Source organism: Clarias gariepinus, chromosome 14 (assembly GCF_024256425.1).
Source record: "Clarias gariepinus isolate MV-2021 ecotype Netherlands chromosome 14, CGAR_prim_01v2, whole genome shotgun sequence".
Classification (NCBI taxonomy): Eukaryota; Metazoa; Chordata; class Actinopteri; order Siluriformes; family Clariidae; genus Clarias; species Clarias gariepinus.
The window spans coordinates 22,367,107-22,391,258 of record NC_071113.1 but is presented as its reverse complement, the minus strand read 5'-3'; the positions used below and the strand labels follow the sequence as shown (position 1 = coordinate 22,391,258).

The window sequence follows — 24,152 nt, the reverse complement described above, 5'->3', positions numbered from 1 at the left end:
TTTTTGCATGCATCAGGACTCCATTAAAATATATATTTATACTGTATACATATTCCAAAAAAACTCGTAACAAAATTGCTGATAAACCAGAAGAGCCAGACATGCTGAGATACAGATCTGCATGTTAATGGCCATGCTTGTAATGGAAGCCTACTATACATGTAGGGCTTAACCTGATGTCCTGAACCCCAAAGCCCAGCCATAGCCTCCTGGGGGCTCCGAGGTGTCATGTTCTTAGTCGTTCACAGAGACATTCCTGCTCTTTTCACTCGACTTGACAGTGTTTTGTAGTGAATCGCATAATTAACACAAGGATCTCCAGAATTCAGTGACTAAACATAATTACTTCTCCCCTCCTCTCCTCCCTTAATTCCTTCCTGTGGCCAGGCCTTTCGGCCTGGCTGCACAAACACAAAAAGCCGTCATGTCAGGACTGTGCTGGCTGGTGGGCCAGTGGCTGAGAGGGAGGTGATGTTCAGAGATGTTCAGAGATCTCATACAGAGCAATGTGACTTGTATACACTGGCATAATTAAAACGAAATGTTAATTTACAGGTCTAGAATGGGATTGGGCTTCAGACGGTCTAACAATTGAGCTGGTTAAAACCTTTTCTTAGAAAAAAAATAAAAATAAATAAAAAATCTGTTACAAACCAAACCTTTAAGACTTCCATTTATTAATGTAAGGTAAAACACTAAGAGAAACCCTGACCAATAAGAGAAAGGGTGGGGAGGAAACTATGTGGGTCAGTTGGTGTGTTTAATTAGAGATGAATTAACTGACTTTAGATCCCCTGCTCTGTCCTCTCATTTCCTCTGTAATCCTGCCACTTGGGCTGTCCTTAAGCTCCAACCCCCAGGACGCACAGCCGTGCCACCCGTGTGCATTCTTTCAGCAGCTCATTTAATTCTGCAGTGTAGCCAAGGTTTTGGAAAGGGGAGTAAATCCCTACCCCCTGCTCAGTATACCTGCTAATCAACCAGCATTGCTACTTCCACACTCACAGAAGGATGGATTCTGAAAAATGTAAAACCTACTTCAAAAAATAAAATCACATAGTTGTACCTCATTCATGAAGCACACAAAGTCTTTTTTTAAACAAACAAATAAATCACTTTACCCACAGACTAAGATTATCTTTTATTTGTTTAAAGTAAACGGCTTGTTTCCCTGAACATCTGCAGCACATTGGTGAAAATGTTTGCTTTTCTAATAAAGGACTTAGTCAAATGAGAATGTATGGACAGAATACATAAACTGCCATGAGAGCTGGGATTCAGTTGACACTCTGATTCACAATTCAAACTACTATTAGAAAATAAATAAAAAAATAGGTAGAAATTGGTCACAAATGCACAAGTAAAGGTGTAATGCATTGCTATGTTGACATTTTATCAGGACAAATTTTCACCTCTCTACAAAGCTGTGTGCTCAACTGTTTATCCTCACAATCCACAAACTTCAGGATGTGTTCAGCTAGTCTATTCCCCCCCTGCAGTTCCAGCCTAAAAAGTGAGGATTACATTAAGCCACACATTTGCTATCCTGATCCAAGGAAAACAAGACAAAACTTAAAAGGAGGGGCAAGTTTTTTTTATTTTTTATTTGACCATTAGTAGGATTTGGCTTTAGCTCGGGTGGAGTATCTGTCTTAAAAGGGTAGATGTATGTAAACTTTAGAAGTACTGGCTCACCAATGTGACAATTCACAGCACAGCCTGCTATCCAAATCAGACTAACTGACTGCCCCTAATAATCAGGTAAACTTCCTAAAACCTATGGATATAAGTACATCTATTCTCAAGCTAACTGGTGGGAGAAAACTAACCAAGCGTGTGTAGAACAGGCAAACTCGACACAAAGACCAGAGGAGGGATACCTACCTCCAACCCTGAAATTGCAACAAGGATTTGACTGTAGTGCCACATTTAAACATAATAACAATAATAAACAAACAAACAAAAAAAAAAAAACAGTGACATCAAACATAACACTGAACAGATGGGTTCCATAGTCACACACCTCTTGCAGTGTTATTGCAGCTTGAACAAATATTTGTGCAGTTACAGTACCCTCTTGTGTCTCAAAATTGACATAACACACTGGAAAAACAAAGAACTAAGACATTAAGTTTTTGTCTTACACTACAGAATCAAAAGCAAACTTTGCCTAATCATAAAGACCCAATATAATTTTGCCCCAACATAAAATTTAGTTTTAGGTTTATAAAATACAAAATAATAATAATAATAAAAAAGTCATAGTATTGACAAACCTTTAACAATCCTTTATTAATAACAGATCATTTTCACTGTATTCTAATGAAACACAACATTGTACTGGGGACTATAATTACATGGATGTTAGCAGGTGGATAGAGAGGGTCAGAGAGATGGAGTGAGGGAGGAAGAGAGAATGTGGGCACGAGAAAGAGTGCAAAGGATTAACAGACTGAGCAAAAGAAGCGAGACAGCTCTCCATCACAATCTCAAAAACAGATTGAGCCAGCAATCTCCCCCCTCCCAACTTCTCTCAAACCCTCCTCCCTCTGACAAAGCACATCTCATAAAGCCACATCTTCTGAATAAATAAAATCTTTCGTAACAATCAATCTAGTTATCATTGTAGATATACAAAAAAAAAAAAGGAAAAAAAAAACCTGGATGCATGTCCATTGGCACCCACAGCACAAAATATATATCTTTTGCCATCTCAATTCATTTAGTAAATTTATTTCCTAGTTCTAACCATAATAAAATTAAGCATTCCAGCATATGGCTACAATTTATTTGTACCAGTGGGAAATAAAACTGCAAATATATATACACATTAACAATAATCTCAAATTGAATAACACACATTTTAAAGCTGCACACCAGATCAGGTGAGGTCAGTGAAAAATCAGTAGAGGGGAAAGATACTTTTTTTTTTATTTAAAAAAGGCCACAAATGCAAATTATAGTTTCTGGAGAATACAAACATTTAGCATTTTATGCCAAGGTTGCCTGATTATCACTCAGACAGGTGACAAATTAAAAGGAAAAAAAATAGCAAAAGGGGGTACTGGAAAATGTTCGTTCAGCAAAAAGCTGGCAGAATCACTTCAATAGGCATTGGGACAGATTCTCTGTCTCTGAAACTGTATGAGAAAGTTGAACAGATCTAGCTCATGATTGCAGTCTCCCATGTCTGCACATGTTTAGAAATCTGAGCATATTGAAGGCCAGAGCATGAGATTTACATCATTGTCAAATTCAAGCGTGAGCCCCTCATGCTGTGGTGAATGAGGAAGGACCACTCTCATCAGGAAAGAAATGCAAAATACCCTCCACAGTACAACGACCCCACTGATTTTTCCCTTAATTGGTCACCTGTTGTGTGTGCGTGTGAACATTTTAAACATCTAAATCAGGCTACCTTAATATGGAAGTGGTTTAACACTATACATGCATGTCCATGTGTATGTGCAAACCAGGGGTACATTCATCCATAACAATGTTCTGCAAGCAAACTCTTAATGCCAAAGATCTTCCAGTCATTCTCACAGACACAGATTAACATGTGAAACCAAAAATACTGTTAAGTTAAATAACTGTTAACCCACTGCCAGTCACAAAGAGGGGGTAGAGGAAGGGGGGTGGGGAGTAAAAGATTCACCCATGAAAAATTCCAGTACCTTCTGGACTACTACTGGAGTAGTGTTTGCTGTTGTTCTTGCAAACATCACGATGATATGCATGCATGCAGTTCAGCAGTTTTGCTTTAGAAATACTTAACCAACCTCAAGTGTCTCGATTACTTTATTTAAAGTCATGCTATTCCCCTGTAACCAAATCTAACTGCAAATAATACCAATTATACCATAGATCATAATGAAAGGAAGCTTTAATAAAAAGCTTTAAAATGCAGAATTGTTTAAAAATTAAAGTTAAAATGTTTTGTGTTAAAGGTTCTATATTGTACACTGTTTTTAAAGGAAAAAAAAAAACAGAAGGCAAGCCACAAGTCAGGACCACAAGTAGAGAAATGAGAAGAGCAAAAGGTAAAAGCTCTGGAGGTTTTAAAAGAGAAGTTTTGAAGCCAGTTCTTTTGGATCCCCTATTGTTCTAAACAATCTACTGCACAAAAATAGATTTCACTTATTAAAACAGACTTAAATCAACAGCTGCAGATTGTGATAAAAATTCTGAATTCGACTGAGGATCCTTTAGAACTAGATTGTGAAGCTCTGGTTTGATGTGAGTGCCACAGGAAGTAGAAGGTCAGCGCATAAGGCCACCCAAAACCCAAAAGCTCATCATATTTACACTCTCTACAGTAGTTAATTTCCCCTTTAGTTGCTGAGTGCACATGTCCTTGTTAACGCTTGTTCTATAATGAGCGCTACTATTATTTTCATTGTTGTTTTACTGCAAGCACCAAAACTAGCATCTGACAAAATATAACTGCAGAGAAAAGAGTGTAAATGCAGGGTTTAAGCAGAGTTGGTGGCGTTTGGTGGCTGAACCTAGTGAACACTGACCGTGAGGTCATGTCTCTGGAAAGCTGCGCATGCGTAGAGTGAGTAGGAGAGCCATGTATAAGACAGGTCAGGAAGTGCAGGGAAAGCTCATCATGCTAGAGCACCCTGCATTAATGACAGCGGTCCAAACACCTTTTCCCACCCTCTCAGAGCTCACGCTGGTGCTGCAGTCTGTCCACCAGTCATTAAGTCTAGTGTCTCTGCTACAGCTCAAGAAACCACAAATCCTCAGTCTCATCATAACTGTTAGCTTACATGGAAAGGGGGAAAAAATCATGGAACAAAAAATGAAATTATTTTTCTTTACCATACAACGGTGCAGTTCTTTATATATAAAAAAAAAAACTAAAAAAAAAATAAAAAAAAAAAAAAAAACTTGCCATTTCTGTAGATTCCTCATCATCGAAAGAAGTGTTTTGATGCATTTGTGTTTTCATCCCAGGCTTTGAATATTTCCTATGAATCTCTTGGAATCAAAACCAAAAAGTGTGAGTAAAGATTTTCTTTTTTTGTGTGTGTGAACTGAGGACATTCTTGTGTGAAGACTGCAGTCATGGGTGTCTCTGGCTACCACGGATCATCCAGGTCACCTCCACTCTGCGACAAGGAGAAAACAAGAGAGGAAAAAAAGTAAGATATCTGAAAAAAGAAATGGAGAAACAGCTGCCTTGAAAGAAGCAAGGAAACAGCAGCAAGGGTAAAGCATGTGGAAAGGAATTAAAATAATAAATCAAGAAGTATTATTTATAAACATTAAAAAAAAATAATAATAATAAGTTATGCAACTTAAGCCAGGGGTATATCTTAAAGCACGCTGATCATTCTGGGAGAATATGAATTGTGAAGCCTCGCAATCAGATGACTATCCATATTAAAAGACAAACAATATTAAAGAAACCGTTTAAATAAATAAATAAATAAATAAATAAATAAATAAAAACCCCTTAAACTGCCCAGGCATAGTTTTAATACAGCCAGGTACCTCACAAGAAATGTGACAGAACCTGCTTAAGCGAAAACAGCATGGAAAGAGAAACAGATTTGATTATAATGGAACAGTGAAAACAGAAATTATCCCCCATTAATGTGTGTGGTTTTAAGCTGTGATTAGCCAATGATTCATAAAAAAAAAAAAATAATAAATAAATAAATAAATCTGTTGGTTCACAGTATGACACAAAGCGTTACGTTTCTCCATTTTGTCCCCCGATTTGCGGCGTTTAATGTCCGATGCTGAAATGTTCCACAAATGTGTTTAGTTGTTAACGCACCTACCTGCCCAATGAAAGCATAAGAGGGAGGAGGGGGAAAACCTGGTGCTAATATAGCAGTTTCATAACCACTTACCATTTACATAGTGTTTTTTTTGTTTGTTTGTTTTTTTCACCCAAGAAACCAAACAACAACAAATCAGAAAGAATACAGATAAAGTGTTCAATGTAATTTATTTAGAAAATAACTGCAGAGTCAAACAAACTGAGCCAACACATTACCTTGCTATAGCACAAAAACAAACCATAAAAAATAAACTACCAATAGTGTAGGGCTAATAAGTCAAAGAACTAAGGGTGGGGACATGTATTACACATGCAGTTGTGCTCACTTGAAGTGCAATTATCTCAAACGTCAAAATTTTTTGCAAATAATTTTCATATTCATGTCCCGTTTATATTGGGGTGGGGGAAGATGAATTAAGGGCATAAAGAGAAGGCAGAAGCAATAGTATCTTTGGTCATGACACTTTAACTTTGTGGCAGGATCGCCAAACATCCAGTTCACATAACGACAGATTAGCATTTATGTGCAAACTATGCAAAAGACACGCATCTTCGTAATAGTAATGGTCTGTCGGTTAACCTGAGGATTGTGATGCGATGACGAAGCTCATCTTCCCTAGATGTCCTGTCGTCAATATTTTCAAATATAAAGAGTAATAGCCTCGTTCCCTTATTAGTCCATTTATTACTTTTAATAACGTGACTGAAGTGGGATGTTGTTCTTCCTCCCCAATTACTCAGACAACAGCAAACAAATGTGACACGTTGATCATACACACATGTAGGCAATGAAACACACAACTCAGGTCTACACTTAAGTTATTGATGTACTGATTAAAACCCTATGATGTCCATTATTTATTTTTCATCTTTTGTTAAACAAAAAATTTAAACCTTATATCCAGCACAACACTAAAAAAACATTACTTTTAACACACAAACACACTTCCTACAACCAAAATGTAACATACACATGCAGTGTAGGGAAAACTGCATGTGCTGTTGTGCACAAGAGCAAGAAGCAGGGATGTCCTTGGCACGGTCCAGTTTCTTATTGTCCGATATTGTATGAATAATAGGAATAACGTATCCAAAAGAGGATTTTAAATTTATAACAACAACGGCATCACTGATCAAATCTCACTTACAGTTAAATATAGATTTCACGAGTTCAAGATTAGATTAATTCTAGTGCGGCACAAGAGAAAAGTGCCGACTTGTAGGTGCTGAAATATGCCAAGGATATCATTTACAGTTACTGGGCAGGTTTTCAGTTACAAGAACAGTGCTCTAACCCTTCCTTTTATTGACATTCCTGTTGAGGAATTACTGACCCTGATATTCTGTCCTCTCATTAATACTTAAATACAATCAATTAATGAACTAAAAACCTGCACTGAAACTGTGCTGGAAGGGAGACGTGCCATGGGGTACTCAGGAAGTTGACTAGTGCTCTGAGCCTGGGAGAAAGGCGGAAATCTGGGGTGTGAAAATGACTAAACTGGTATCAGGGGTCATGCGACAGGAGGATCGGAAAGCTCGTCAAGTGCTGCTGGCATGGCTGCCTCCTCTGCGGTGTCCTCAGAGTTTAGCGACTCGCTGGCACTGGATGGTGGGTGTGAGGGACGATCCTCCTGAGTGCCGGGCAGCCGGTAGGTGGAGAGGGCTTGTTCCAGCACATTGCGATACTCGCCACGGTGGCTGAGGCGGAACTGCCGGAGCACCTCCAGGAGATGGGCAGCAGCAGTGCTCTTTTCGTCCTCGCCGGCCGCACCTCCCTGGTCGTCCTGGTGCAAGACGCCAGCGTCAGTGGACAGAGCAGGTTAAGAGAATCGGACCTGATTTGCACAGGCCGCCTGCCGAGATCTTACACTGCCCTCATCTTGGCTCATTTTAAAATGACTCAGAATAGGGTTCAACAACAAAGTTGGGGCAGACCCAATTCTGAGAAAGCTGATAGCTGCAGTATGTGTGCGAGAGTAGGAGCGCGAGGATACGTACTAAACAAGACATGTGCAAGCCTCTGATCAATAGCAAAACAAAACAAAAAACTGTCAAACTTTCAGGCAATGCAAATTCCCTAGCATTCTAAATTTTATCCAAGTATCTGACGGAGATGAAATGCACAAACACAAAACATTTACAAGCAACACAAGAATACTGATACGCAGGAAAACACAAGTACATTAGAGGATTGTCATGGAAGACATTATGAATTCAAGATATTTTCGACTGGCCTGCTTTAAAAAGAGGTATAAACACTTGACCTTCCTCATATCACATTATAATATTTGAATAATATTTCAACAGCAGGTGGTTTTATCCAAGTGTAAAAAATCATATGTAATTTCCTGAACTTGACAGATATCACCACATCTGGACTGACAGCCAAGTCTAAAATACCTAACATTTTAAAAATTATTTTAAATTTGAAATGTTTTAAGCCTAAAACGAAAAAGAGCTACTCACCCCATCGTCTTCTCTATGTGGGTTAAGCCTGTTGTACACTGCCTCAATTACACTGCGCCTGGGAAGGGAAAACACAATCATGCTTTATAAGCTTGCAAAAAAAAAACAAAAAAAACCAACAGTCACCTACTTACATTTCATCAGTTTTACAAGTTATTAATGGCCTAACATTGAGTAAAACTAATATTTAGTTCAAGTTCCCCTACTTGCTCGCAAGACCACCTCCTGGTGGTAAGTTTGGGATGTTCTCAGCAGAAAGGTTGCGCATGACACAAGCCAGGTCCGGGACTCCTTCCTCTCCTGACTTCTCCATGATCTCTAAAGGGTCAAACAGCAAGGCAGCAAGAGTGTTACACAGACAGGCAGTGGCCGTGACCCACATGGGCATTCGAAATGAAAACATCCAGATGCACGCTCAAAGCAATCACAACATTCCTGCAGACATGTTTCCAATGTTGTGTTAACAGAGCTGAGGATGAATACTTTTACTAGCAAAACAGAGTGACGAATGATTTGCAACACTGTTCCTCCACTAATGACTCCAGTGTCTGGGCAACAACTGTGAACTGGTGAGATACTGATGACAAACATACACCTGGACACTTACTATACCTTCTTTAGTAACTCAAAATCTCCTAAAGATTAAGATTGAGAGAAAGTAGAGAAGATGTAAAAGGAGGGCAATCCAACTCTGATTCACACAGAGCACCAGAGTAGAATTGCTAATATTTACAATACCAGTCCATGAAGAATTGTGCCAGAGGCACCAATGTCATATAAACTTAGATTTATTACCTTTTCAAAGCTACAGAGTCTATATATTATTAAAGAGCAATTTTGTCTTGTGCGTGTTTGCACCAGTGACATTAGCATCAGCATCTCACAAATAAGCGTGTTGAGGTAAGCATGTTTTTGACAAAATATACAGTATACGAAATGCTATGGCGTGAGAAATATCCTTCCATTGTCATTGATCTTTAAGCACTGTGGGATGTCCAGGACAGACAAGTCTGATCCATGGAAGCCCTACCGCGGGAACTCACTGGACTTAAAGTTAAGGTCTCTGTGCCAAAAAACCACAGCACACCTTCAGAGGTCTTGTGGAATCCATCAAGCCGTGGAAGGTGTTTTGGCAGCACAGGAGGGATTATGCAACATCATGCAGGTGGTTTTATGGTAGATCGATGTATGACACCATTTTGAAAAGAAAGGATGAAAAAAAAAAACTGTAATGTTACATTTCACCTGACTGTGAGGCCACATGCCATCTGCAGCACTACAGCATCACATTACTTGCGCTAATGAAAACATCCAGATCAAAATGTCTCGTATACCGTACAGTAAATTAAACGTACAAGAGTGCAGTACATTACAGATTTCAGTATTTGTACAAGGATGCCTTAAACTGTTAAGCAATCCTTTTAAATATATATACACATGTGCTGTTTCCTACTTTAAATCATAGAAATTATCTGGCTCTAGGGACTGGAATGCAACTATTAAAATATAATTAAACAAGCCAATACACCAGTCGAAAATAGATACCCAGATCCACAATTTCAAACTTGGAGTCACATCTTATTTCTAATCACATGTAGAGTCGTGAGAAACTGTTCACCAGTATTGACATGCTGACCCATACAAGAGTGTTGAGTTTCTCTTACCCTCAACACGAGACTCCAGAAACTTGTCCAGCTCTGCCTCTTTCTTCATCGCCTCTTCTGATATCTTGGGTGCATTGGGCAAACACACCAATACAACACTCATGTTGTCACGACTGCCCTGGATAAGAAAAAGACAGAAAGGGGAAAAGTGAAAACTAAACTACTGTAAATCTCGGTTACCTCTATTTGCCAGTATTTACTCTACGTGGAAATGCAAGACATCCATTTATACTAAGACACAAACCAGAATATTACAAAAAAAAAAAATATATATATATATATATATATATATATATATATATATATATATATATATATATATATATGGAATGAATAAGGGAATAAGGGGAGAAAAAAAATAAACAAAACAAGACTTTACCTTGCATCAAACAGACATAAGAAGGAACCATGGCTAGTATGACAAACAATTCTTAGGAAATGATAGAAGAAAGAGGAACAGCTACATAAAACCATATATATATATATATATATATATATATATATATATATATAAAAATTAACATTTCTGTACTGCTCAAGTCATGCCTTGTTTTTTTTTTGGTGACAAAGAAAAAAATATCATAGTTCCATTTACATAATAGCTTGGCATATAGAAGGACACAACTGTGTAAAAATCTAAATTCAAAATATAAAACCTGACTTACTTTGTGTAGACATGTGTCTACGACAGAGTTGCAAACTTTCTCGAGGTCATCACACACTTCCAGACGGGATCGCACGAAATCGCACAGCTCCTCGTTGCTCATAACGTCCCAGATGCCATCGCAAGCCAGCACCACAAACTCATCCTCATCTGGAACGCGAGGAATCTCAAAGACCTCAGGCTCAGGGGACACCAGCTGCTCTGTGGGTCCCTTTCCATCCACACACTTGTAGTCATAGTCACCGAGAGCACGCGACACCGCGAGGGAGCCATTGACGCGCTGGATCATGACAGAGCCGCCGGCGTTCTGGATACGCTCCTTTTCACGGGGGTTGCAGGGCTTATGGTCCTGAGTGGAGAAGCGCACCTGACCAGCACGGCAAAGCACAGCACGAGAGTCGCCACAGTTGATGAAGTAAAGGTGCTCAGGCGAGAGCAGCACACCCACAGCCGTCGAGCCGCTACGGTCCATACCATTACGCAGCTCGGAAAAGTTGCGCATGTACTCATCTATCTTCAGAAAGCCTGAGCGAATTCCGCTCTTCACGCCCTCGACCGAGTCACGGCCGGGACGGAAGTCCTCGCTGCTGCTGATGATGTGCTCCAGTAGGTGTTTTGAGCAGTAGTTGGCCACACGTGAACCAGCGTGCCCGTCGTAAACGGCAAAGAAGGACCAGTCGTCGAGGCCATGAGGTAGGCCAACGACTGCTGTGTGAGCATCTTCCATTTCCACCCGCCAGCCCTGCATGCTGCTCAGACCGAAACGCAGGCCATTACCTGCACCGTGTGCGTTGTGTTTCTCCGTTTTCGGCTTGTCCAAAAATGCCCCCATGGCTTAGGACACGAGCTGAAAAAGAAAGGAATAGAATATGATTTCTTGTTTTAATATAAAGAAATCAAAATCTATATACAATAAAGGTATCTTCATAATTAGTTTTCAGTTTTACAACAAAACAACTGAACTTCATGCAAGGGTGATGCCGTCTTGCTTGAATAAGCATCTAGCAATACATTGGCCTTTCATATATGCTGGATAAAGATAAGGCTTGGTGAAAGAGGGATGGTGACTCTATTCAATTTCCTCCCTAGCAAATCAAATCGATTCAGAACTCAGGTTATTACCCAGGAAGGTTATTAACAGGATCGATGTGTATGAATTAGTCATTATACCTCTCAGACAGCAATTACCAAAAAAAGGCTAAGCCAGATGAACATTTGCAAGTCAGAGCGGTCTAAAGAAGCTAACTAAAAGCCATCAAATTTTCAGCACTATGCAAAAAATATTCAAATAATTTGAAATGTCTAACAAATGTAAGTTAAAGCATTTAGACATCTCGATTGTGCGACTCTATGAAAGGTCTTGATCATATTTTAAATAATGCATATCCAAATGATGCTGTAAAAACTCGAAAGGGACTACATGAACTACATTTTAGTAAGTTTGCATCGGGTGCGAAAACCTTGATACTAAAGAGAAGATGTGGTCTGCTATTTGTTTGTTTGTATTAGGATTTATTGCCATATCAGCTTTCCAGGCTATTTCATGGCAGATACATATCAAACATTAAACTGATTTATTCGAACCAATATAATATTGTTATAATGTAAGGGATTTAAAGAGTTTTGGAAAAAGTAAATAATATTAATAACAAATAAAAATAAATAAATTTCACATTATAGCATGGCCTTGGCCAGAAGAAGGTGCACTTTTGATAAAAAAAAATTGTACATGTTTTTCTGTTTTTTTTTTCTTGCAGAATGTTTTTTTAAATCTTGTTCTGGTAGAAATTCTTTCTTAAATGCTTTATGGTTAGAGAAGTGCTACAGTGCTGACATTTTATTTACACGACTTGGTCGTATCTGAATTCGAAGGGGTGAAAGCATCTTTTTCCCACCACTGGGTTTATTTCAAATAATTTTTTGTTTTGGTACTGTTCCCATTCTGCTTGCCATTTATTTAATATATACTGATTTATCAATGGCTTGAGGTCAAAGGGTGGGATTTGACATACGCCAATTGTTTCTGTAAGGGCTTGTCTTGGAATCCAGTAGAAGACAATATTATAATGGTTTTTGGCCTACTATCCTACTATTTAGATTGCTTTCGTATTGGGTATGATTGCTTGATGTAAAAGCATCCTATGGATATAAATGTTATAACTATCCAACTGCCCTGTTTAAACATAACCACAAAGAGATGAGTAAATTAAGGTCTAGTTATTCATACCATTTGTTCCTTAACATGCCTTACAGGGGCTGCTACCATTTCTCTCTGCTATAGAAACACCAGCCATGATATGCATGCACCCAAAAAAGGGCTATTAACTTCAACAGGACATGGTTAAGCCTAAGTCTCGAGAGGACGTAGTGACTTGTTGTGCATCGTCATGGCTGGGATTGCCAAGGCTGTCTGCTTGGCCACCACACCTGTTTAGAGGACCACGCTATTTTTAACTCCCACAAATGCAGCTTGGGTTACAAATTGCAGCAGTCAGATTGGGGGGAGATGATGCACTAGGGATGGGCAGTACCTAAAAATAATTGTTTTATAAATAAACAAGTAAAGCAAATGGAACTGAATGCCAACAATGTCAGCAGTGATGCCTCTGCCACAAACAAGTCCAGCCTTTCATGTACAGTAACTAAGTTGTATTCCAGAAATATGGTCACGAATTATAAATTATTTTAGACATCTAAAACGCTGCAGTGACCTTGACCCTGTTTTGATCTGCTCCAAAATCGGACCAGTTCATAATCGGTTATAACCGAGGCTGATTCTGGTTACAAGCTGTTTAATAATTGCGTCTCTGACTGGTACTAAAATAATACAAACTAGGGTTTTAAAAAGGCTACCAGTATTTAGGGGAGATAAAACAGCAGTTTTCATCTGACCAACAGAAAGCTGTCTTACAGGGAATGTTGTCTTTTTGTATTGTTCTTAAATAGTTTTGTTAATTTATGGGGTTAGTTTTATGTCTTAGCTAGTTGACTTATTAGGTGTCTTAGATAGTTTTGTTTGTTCGTGTTATACATAGCACTTTGGTCCTAAAGGAGCATCGTTTTGTTTCACTGTTTACTGAACTGTACAGTTGTGCTCCAAAAATGGCATATCTTGGGAGAATGTGCAATCCCCCCAAAATGTCTTAATGATATTGTGGTCTGGAGACATGATGGCCACTCCATGACCTTCATCTTTTTCTGCTGTAGTCACTGGAGGGTAAACTTGGCCTTGTGCTTTGGATTACAGTCATGTTGGAGCATCCACAAGTGTTCCATGTGCAGCTTTTCTGCTGTTGAATGCAAACTGTCCACCGATATTTTCTGATAAGATGCTGCATTTATCCTGTCCTCAATTTTGACTAAGTTTCCTGTGCCACTAGAGCTCACACAGGGCCAAAACATAGGAGATCCACCGCCATGCTATACAGTGGGGATGGTGTACTTTTTTCCATAAACGCAGCATTTATGGTTATGACTATAAAGTGAAATTTTGGTCTCAGCAATACAAATGGCGACTCTGCTCCAGAAGCTGTGAGGCTTGTCTAGGTTCTGTCTGGTATACTCAAGCAGGCCTTTTTCTAACATAGGCGCAGTAACAACTTTCTCTTGGTAGCTCGACCATGCAGCTAATTTGTGTACAAGTACCTCCATATTTTACTTCTTGAAAAAACTTTTTTTTTTTTTTTTTTTATCAACGTTGTTTGTTGGTTTTTCATGCCATTCCGAATAATTCTTCTGGCAATAGTGGATGAAATATTTCTACCTGACTGTGGCTTAGTATCAACAGAGACTCTTATTTAGCACCTCTAAATCAGAGTTTGAACAGAACTGACAGAAATTTTCAAGTGTATAGAGATACTTTATAATACCTTGTTGTTTGGGTGATTTCAATTATTATTATGTTTTAAAAAGTCAAACAATAATAAATAGCAATTTTCTAACAATTTCTTTCAGGGTATTCAAACATTTGAGTGCAACTGTACATGGCTGAAATGACAACAGCCTACTTGACTTGACCATAATGTAGTCGGAAAGTGAATCATAGTGAGCAGAGCGCTCTCATTTTATGTAAAGAGTAAACTTGGAAGAGATGGCAGCAGTAATGAGCTAAGAAAACATGAAGACATTTCAGCTAGAATGTGAAGAAAACATTAGAAAAGGCCCCAAACTCAGAAGCACTGGTTTAAAACGACTTTCACGGAATTGAAAAATCCACGGGTGATCCAACTAGTTTAAACTCCTGTTTAAAAAAAATATACAGAATGACGCTCAACAGTAAACTACATTGTTCATACGTAGCCTAAGGATTTTCACAGTGCTAAAAGCATTGTGAAATAAGGTATTTAATGTATGCAAATAAGGGTATCAAAGAGACTGTCACCCAGCTGCAAAAAGACTTTTGAAACATGTATGCCACCTCATCTCATCTACCTGGACCAGCAATGATTTAATAAATGAGCCTAAAAACAGTCAAAAGAAACAATCAAGTTTAATCAGCTCAACAGCTGCCCTCTACAATCCTATTCTTAATACTGGGAATGCAGTTTTTAGCATGGGATTAGTGTATTAACTTAAGTGTTGACACTTGTATCATGGTGCCAACTCAGTGGTTTAATAACTGATGAACTGGATAGAAAAAAAGGGGGAAAAATGCTATCCAGTGACATTTACTCTAATTATATTGAATTTTAGGATCTGCAGACTTTTATGCATTTTCTGTAGAAAGAATTGAAAATGTAAATACCTTTGAAAAGCAGACTTTCCTCCCCAATGAAATCTGGAATAAATTACCCAATCCTCCCTGACATTTAAAATCTTTTTATTCTTGTTTTTAATTGCTTGTGTAGCAATTGGAGATTTGTCCACAAATGTAGTGTGGACTGGGTATTTCGCTGTGGCGACCTCTTGCCGGGAGCAGCCGAAAGACCAACAAACATCATCATCATCATCATCATCAACAACACAAATCCATTTACTAATCAGCTGTCCCAGTGTATGTCCAGTGCATTTACTTACTCTTTAGTTTCATTATTTATAAACTGTTAGATTTGACATCTTATAAGACTATATAAACTTTTTTAGGGCCCAAACAGTATGACAAAAGCCCTGGCATCATAGCATGTGAAGACCCGTTTTGTTAGAGCCCAAGCATTATGACGTCATAGTGTGTGAAAGGGCGTCAAAAACTGTTCTCTACAGCACTGTGCTCCCCAGCACTTCCATATTTGTTTTTAAACGTTTTTCTAAGGATTATTTTTAGGGTCCAAGCTCTATGACATCAGCCCCATTACGAAATAGTGTGTTTTAGGGCACAAGCACTAGGACATCAGTCTCATTACATCACATGGTTTGAAAGCCTTCCAAGCCTCTTAACATGCTCAAAAACTCAAACACAGCACACCGATTGAAATCTGCTGCCCATTAGCATGCCTGAGAGTCTGGGCCCTCACATGAGTTTTGCTGCACAGCTCACACACACTTGGACGTATACATACAAAACATGATACACATTTAGATCTTATTGACCTGAAAATTTTGCATGGCAGGTCATAGGCTGTACTTAATCAGTTATTTTTGGTCGTTTGCAGAACGCGCCCAATGGAATTTGATATAGTCCTCCCAGAGGATTTATAAAAATTTTGACAACTCAAATGGGTCAACGGTGACGATGCCATTAACTTAAAAACTCATATTGAGTGAAATCAGAGTTTAAAGCTTTTTTTGAACATCTGGGGCTTTTTGGAGATCTTACAATAAAATTACCGTCTTTCTGGTGTGCCCGGGCAGCAATGGGACAGTTGCCTTGTATACCTGACATACACAGATTCAGTTAAAGAATTTATTTATATATTATATAAATAAATAAAATATTACACATTTACTAATATCACAGTGCACATATGCTTTATAGTTTTTCAATGCAGTTTGTACTTCTGGGTTTCTTTCCGTGAAAATAGACAGGAGCGTTGTGTGGTATAACCGGAAATAACTGACTGGGAGCATTGCCAATGTAGATAGCTTGGAATCGTTCAGTGACCCAAAAACAAAGGACCATGATAGTCTCCATACACCGTGTACTAACAAGAACAAAAATGAGTTTATAAGAGTAACCTTTCCAGCTGATACAGCAAGTAAACATTAATTCCAGAGAAAAAAAAATAATTGCCAATTATATTATTTATATATAACTACAACAATCAGGGTAAGGGAACTTAATACTGCACTGCAGTTTAGTATGTACATGTACATGAAACTTGTTTAACACATCATATACTGTATTCACATGCAGCCAAGCCAGTTGACTGACAAGCTAAAAATTCTAATAAAATCTTATTTCATAATACACAATCACTTTATTATATAATTTTATTAAGCTGGAGTAATACATTTTCCACCAAAACTGAGCCAACACCCCTGACACAACAGGACTGACTCTCTCTTACTACTACTACTACAGGATTGTCTGTGGGGTCCCAAAAAAAGCACAGGATATCATGATGTATTTTTTTCTCCCCTTACTCAATCATGTTTTCTATTTTAAATAATGAAGCTCTAATTAAATAACTTGCAAAAAAAAAAGAAAAAAGAAATTTGAGCCACAAACTGGGCTACAACATCCAAATATTCATCATTCATCTGATTCAATTCTATAATAATGTAACACTTTTGAAATGTCATTTTGAGAAAAAAATAATGTGCCTGTTCTACTGAACACACTTCCTTACACATATGGAATACAGTGCTTGAGAGAACAGTCATTGGTGCTTTCACTCTAGGCCACACCTCCAGGAAGCATATGATGTGTTGAATCACCTAGGCATCAAAACAAAAGATGAACAAGGCCCTGTATGGAGAGGCTATATCTGTACAGCTTCAAGCGGCTGAGTAAACACAGCTTGTAGCCACAGCCCAGCTTTTATACTCCATGCTTCCAACTACACCTTGCACTAGAATTTAAATTCTTCACTCATGAACACATAAGGCTCCTGCACATGCTAAGAGCCCACCCAGCTATCTATCGTGCTCGATACCACAAAATCCTTGACCTCCTGCCCCGAAACTGCCTTCACTGACCAGTCATTCCCTGCAAACCACAGAGCGAAACCAGAAATGTAGCAAACATGCTGCCAAGAAACACAGTATCAGTAAAAAGGGGAAGTGCATGTTTTACTTAGAAAACACTCAGAGCATGTTTCAACAGCCTCCTCTAAGAACCAACAATCGCATCATTTACAACTGATGGCATAATGTACTAGAGGCTATCAGGATCAATATTCTTATTCAGGCCACGTGAATTACAGTAGAAGAAGCAAAGCATTGCGTCGACAGAATACATGGGCCCTAAAGAATCAGAGTTCGCTTCTATTAAATGTTTGGTATAAAACCCCTGTTTAAAAATAACAAAATAATGAATTTTAAAATACAATCAAGACCACTTGCTTTAGCGTTACTAATTACTTTTTTTTGATACCAACAGCCAGCAATAATCTGTTTAGCAACACAAAATGTAAATGCTCACTTGTACAGCAAAAAAAAAAAAAAAAAAAAAATTGTTTTGGAGGTTAGACTTCCCTACTTTTCTGAAACATCCTACTATCAGCTTTATGGTTGGTTACAAGGATTCAGTCTAATCTATGACTGATTATACGCTTTACTACATGTGAAATCTAAGCCAATCAGTACACCAGTTTCTTAGCCAGCAACCCACTGACTGATGCGAGAGAGTTTACCGATCAGGAATAGAAGAAAAATTTCCTCCATGGGAGTTCATCACACCACCGAACATTAACCCCAGTGTGGAACAAGCAACAATTATTCTAAGAAGAGAGAAAAAATTACAAATGTTTTCATGTGTAATATTAACATATTGAAAGAAATTCTTGAAACTTTAAACCACTCCACTTATCGAAAATGTATTCCAAACTGTCCCCGTATTTTAGTAAAATAAATACAAATACAGCATCTTTTTAATTGATACAGCTTGCCCAAACAAACTCAGTTAAAGATTAAAAAGCCAGCAGATGACTTGATATTCTGTGTAAAATGGTGTCGTCCTATCGGGAGACAGCAGGGGGGGAAGACGATGACATAGTCAGATATACACAGCACTTGAAAAGTTTTTTTTTTTTTTTTTTTTATACAAGTCAGCTGCATTAGAGTTAAGTGTTTTTGTTTTTATTACCTGTTAAGATCACAAATGTTGCAAAATGGAAACTGTGACTTTAAATAAACTTCTTATTTGATCTAACTAGACTCCTTATAAAATGTACTCCCATTTATTTACAAATGCTGTGTTGAGAAACAGCAGAGCTGTTTATTGATTTCCTGTATAGTGACTTATTTTCTTAATTTACATTTCTTTTACAGGTTGTGAAAGTAGTGGAAATCCATGGCATTAATCTGTCTGGCAGCATAGACAAGAAAAGCTAAGGTACATCACAGAATAAAGTTTTGTTGCTCTGCTTTGAAGACAGACAGCAGGTTATTATTGTTTGCAACTCCATAACACAGTAGATTAAATTATGTAGATTTCACTAAAGAAATCAGAAATGTTTCACTGCACAGTCTGCAAAGTGCTTAAAGATACAATTTAAATGCTGGTTTATTGAACAACCTCAGCAGAAACTTCGTTTTCCCTCTTATCTGTTTTAACCACTCACCATCACCAGCAGTGCTGTGCAATATGACCTTAAATCAATATCTTTTATATTTAGTGAATTTAACCTTTTACCTCGGTTATGATTAATGAAAAGAATTGTTTGCTTTTTGGGACTTGATAAAAAATTTTTTTTACAAAGTTTGTACTGCTAAAAAAAAATGCTGAACTATTAAAGCTGGGACATTTCCCCTAATGAAAGAGCTCTTCTCCATGTTGCTTCCATACTGGAAGGAGCAAAATGATGTAACTGCACACGTGGTAGTATGTTTTAAAGAGAACAGTACCTGAACACACAGTGGGGAAGGTACTAACAGTTTTTAATAACTGAATTCATTATTTTTTTTAATAATCTGAATTGGCAAAATTACATTGATTAGAGGTTCTGATTATTTTTCTATTTCTTGCACAGCCCTAATCACCAGTATACTGATCATCATCCGCCACCACCTACACTTGTTTTTAACTGGTTCATGCCTTAAGTTCGATATTTTTTTTAATGTTTGAATTACAACACCCTCCCCACACAAAAAAAAAAATCCTCTGAAACTAGAAGCAAAAATGAAGAAACGATTGGTGCCTCAATACTTGCATGGTACTATAGATTAAAAGGAAATACACACTTTTTTTATCTTAAAGCTGTAGACAGCACATTTTCCTACTGACAATTATTTAATAATTCGTCTGACTTGGACACAAAGATGGCAGAAATCTAACAGTGATTTATAAAACTCCTTTCAATCAGCCCAAACCCGTGAAAGCATATCATGGCTATCTGTCTCATTGCTAACAAGTCACTGAGCAATATTTTTAGCTCAGTGTCACAGTAAACATGTGAATGATTCAGTGCTGTAAAATGAATAGCATTTTTCCTTCCTTTGCCAGTACAAACTGACACTTTCACCAGTTTATCCGAGTTATGAAAGCTAATCAGAAAATTAGGAGAAATTTACCTTGGATAAAAAAATTTTATTGCACATGTAAAGAGTAAAAGCTTAAAAAGGATGACTCTTGATCCCTTTACAGAAAGACTGAGGTTTATCCAGTACAAAATGACTTTGTCTTTCATCATTATGATGAATCCAATGAACGGTATGAACACAGTTTAGTTAGACGGTTCAACATGCTGCAAACTAACTCAGTAACCGTTGTCGTTTCGAAACAGAATCTGATCAGAGTTGTACTAACCACATGCCGTGTCAAGTGCCACTCATTTTACTTCACACCTCATAAACTGAACAGAAGACAGAAGCTTAATGTTATATACAACACATGCCCACCCACAATTCCTATCAGTTCAATATTTTCAATTGGTTTAGACTAAAAATAAAGCGCTGAATTTTTTATTTCTGTTAAATTATTAATGACATTCATAAAAGGTTAAGTTGTCCATTAGTGAATTTCCATTATACTTTGGCTTTATCACAAATCAATCAATCAAAGGAGTTTGATGTTGAAGTAAACTTATGCAATAAGAAATAGCAAACAGAACCAGTAACAGATGTTAAGTTTAGGAAGAAGGTAACAAGGATCTATGTTTTTTTTTACTCCAAGTAATAGGCTTTTAAACTAAAAGGCAGTAGAAAATATACTAAAGCCATAACATGCGACATCCTCATACAAGTCTCATAAGACTATACTGACATGGGATATTTTTGGGACAAACACAATGACAAATCAAACCACAAGAATATCAACAAATTAGAAATGCCAGTCACAGATTTAAAATAAAGGACTTTGTAATACAAGTTTCTCATGTTATTAACATTTTGTTTTTTTTCCCCCCCAGAGTCATATGTACTTATATTTCATGGAAATGTTATTAATGTTGAAAGATTATGTGAAGGTAGACCGTGTTTTAAACTACTGGGCTAAATAAAAAACAAAAACTCTCTCATCACTGTACCTACTGCTGCTAATTTTATTTTCCCTTTTCACTCCAAAATGACTTTCTTCTTACACCACGGTCACCCCTCTACGACACAACTCATGACCATTAGATGCGAGTGTGTCAAGCACAGCATTTATTTTTAACCCAAATTTTAGACATTTAGCACATATGTAAACATATAACAGGTAATTATAACTATGTGAGGATGTCTACATTTGGAATCTGCTATGACTTCTGGACAGTGTGAACATAGTGCATTATGAAATAATACACTATTATACCCCTCCCCCAAACGTTTACATGGACCAAAATAAAACAAAGCTGCAGGCTGGATTTGCCCTGTGGGCCTTGCCCTTGACACGTGTGCAATAAACACTTCCACCTGATCAGCTTAACTTTTTGGACTGTGTAGGAAGGTGTGCTCCGAGACAGGTAGGTGTGCTCCGAGACAGGTAGGTTCCCACTCAAACTCTTGTGCCCTGTATGGCATTACCTCTGGTGCTGCTGACTGGTTCAGAAGAAGAGGTAGAGCTTATAACAAATACTAAACTGAAGTATTGTGATACACCTCAGAGACGCTAAATTCCTTCTGCCAATTTTTAAGATCAGCATATTTAATACAATGCCTATTGCCCACTACTTACTTTTTACTAAGTTAATTAAATTACTTTTAATTATATAAAAAATGCATCAACTGCGATAATCTTAGCTGAGAGCATTTTTGTGTCTGACCTGACCGATTCTTTTTTTTTTAATAAATATAATTGATAGCATTGATAAAATTCTTTGTAACTTTAATTAAATAAAACTGAAAAATAATGTGAATTATAATCCAAAAACGACCATTAAAACCTCCACCACCAAAAAACTGAAAACTGATTCTACACCACAGGCCAAACAATTGGCGCTTTTAATTTGTTTGTGTCCTATTCACATCTTGGTCACAAGGCAGACTGAATGCTAGTGTGATTAACTATGATAATTATATAATGAGAAAAGTACACTTTAAAAGACACCTAGTCTGAAGGCAAGAGCAAGACTCTGTCTCCTCTGATGGACATGAACAGCCTCCACTAGTTCTGACTCCTGCAGTGTTTTAGCAAGTAGGGGGAACCTCAAGCTTTACAGGAATCATTTTTTTTTTCAATATATATATTTTTTAAGGCTGTGCCTAGAGGGGTGTTTTTTAAAACATTTTAAACTGTCCAAATTTTCTCTGTCTAACAACAAACTTGTTACCAGTTATTCAGGTTTTTGACTAGTTAGTGTAGACATAACAGGGAGAGAGTAAGTGTATGTTAAAAACAGTTTGAGGATAGACTGAATTCTTTCATTTATTTGTTGTCCAATCTGATTTAGACACATAAAAGAAATTCATTATAACATTACACAAACATATCGCTTGGTTTTGTGGTCTGCAACACAGTCTCCTCAAATTAGCAAATATTTTGCTTGCTGTCACACGCAAATACTTTGACTGTGGACAGAGCATTAGAGTACTGGAGGACACTGGGGTTGTGGCTGCGTTCAATAACAAGTGTGCTCGTAAAACATTTGCGAGCATATAACAGTTGAATGGTCTGATAAACGGTCTTAAACACTCGTTATTGGACGCAGTGATGACTGAATGGATAAACCTAGTTGCATGATTAAAACAGATACATTGGCAACCTTTTCAGTCATTATCTAGAGCCCTGATCTGTGACTCATTCAATAGTAGATAATTCCTTAAAATTTTAGTAATTATATTGTATCACAAACAAAACCATATTTATTGAATCGTACTAAAAAAAACATTTATTATCCACCCCGGTCATCTATTTCTTGTTACATAAAACCCACAGTGGTCTTTGTGTTTTTAGGGTTTGTGAAGAAGCAGCAGCAAGAGTCAAACCAGAGCACCAATATACATGGTACGGCTTACAATTTTTAACTGATTTTCTACAGCAATACGAGACACCTGAAAACTATACTATTTTGCTTTCTCAGCTAAAGCAAAGGTCAGACTGAATGCCAGTAAATTTCCATCTGTGGAAAAGCTAATTCACTGATGAAAAACATTCACTGAATGGAACTTCTCTTCCATGCTTGCTGGCATTCTCAAAGTCAAAAATTTTCAATCTGTCCGTCCTTGCTTTTGAAGTTCATGTGTCTGTGATCTAGTGATAAAGACGTAGAAAGAACTGTACCGCACTAGCTGTTTGTCTTTTTAATTTTTTATCAACCTGTACAAAAGACTACGACTATAAGGCTACGTTCATCTAACATATGATTTTTTTTTAGCTGTCTGAACTAGGGCTGAAATGATTCTTCGAGTAACTCGAGTAATTAGATCCCAAAAAATTATAGAGGCAAAATATTCTGCCCGAAAGCTTCGTTTAATTAATTTTAAAAGCTTGCATTATGTTTTTGCGCAATTATTTGTTGACAGCGCACTTTTGATCAAGTGCGCTTCCGGATGCAAGCCGCCAGTAAACAACAAAGAAGAAGCGCTTACGTCACCCAAAAAGCGGAAGGAGACACAAACAGTTAGCTGTGTATTAATTAATAATCTGTTGCGGGATACAAAACGAAACGATAAAATTATCAGCGAGCCAAGAGAAGAAACCAGCAAAAGAAAACAACAGAAATTGTCAGTAAAGGCTTGTAAATATTGTGCCTAAGCTGTATATTTTGAAACTTTTAGTTCTGAAAGTTTAGCTGCACACCTTAGTGTTTTTATAATTATTTATTTTAATGTGCGCCTTAGTTTTTTTCGATCCTTAAAGTCATTTGAAAAATTACAATTTTTTTTTTTGCATCTGAGAAAAGGCTTTAAAATAAGAATGTATGGCACTGTAATGCACTTAATTCATCTCGGTCATCTTTAATACTCCTAGATTTCACACGGTAGCCGGAAGTACAGTTCATCATGATTCACCACGAGTTTTGGCGCTGCGATTATTTTTCTATTTTTCCGCGCGAAAAAAAAAAAAAACATGTTTAAGCCGCCTTAAAAACATGTTTAA

The 24,152-nt window shown here is 37.5% G+C and overlaps 1 protein-coding gene across 2 annotated transcripts in view; it reads right to left on the bottom strand.

Annotated features, from left to right (window-relative positions):
* Nucleotides 1-2,273: 2,273 nt before the first annotated feature.
* Nucleotides 2,274-24,152, bottom strand: part of ppm1bb (protein phosphatase, Mg2+/Mn2+ dependent, 1Bb) — a 30,830-nt gene continuing 8,951 nt past the window's right edge. The window contains exons 2-6 of one of the 2 annotated variants that reach the window (XM_053511358.1): nt 10,599-11,444; nt 9,934-10,051; nt 8,476-8,587; nt 8,270-8,327; nt 2,274-5,120 (exon numbers count right to left, since the gene is read on the bottom strand). In XM_053511358.1, the coding sequence (XP_053367333.1) occupies nt 5,091-5,120; nt 8,270-8,327; nt 8,476-8,587; nt 9,934-10,051; nt 10,599-11,429 (1,149 nt within the window). In that variant the 5' untranslated portion in view covers nt 11,430-11,444 and the 3' untranslated portion in view covers nt 2,274-5,090. Of the gene's footprint in view, nt 5,121-5,951; nt 7,588-8,269; nt 8,328-8,475; nt 8,588-9,933; nt 10,052-10,598; nt 11,445-24,152 lie in introns of those variants that run through there. The other variant, XM_053511357.1, reaches the window with a different exon arrangement.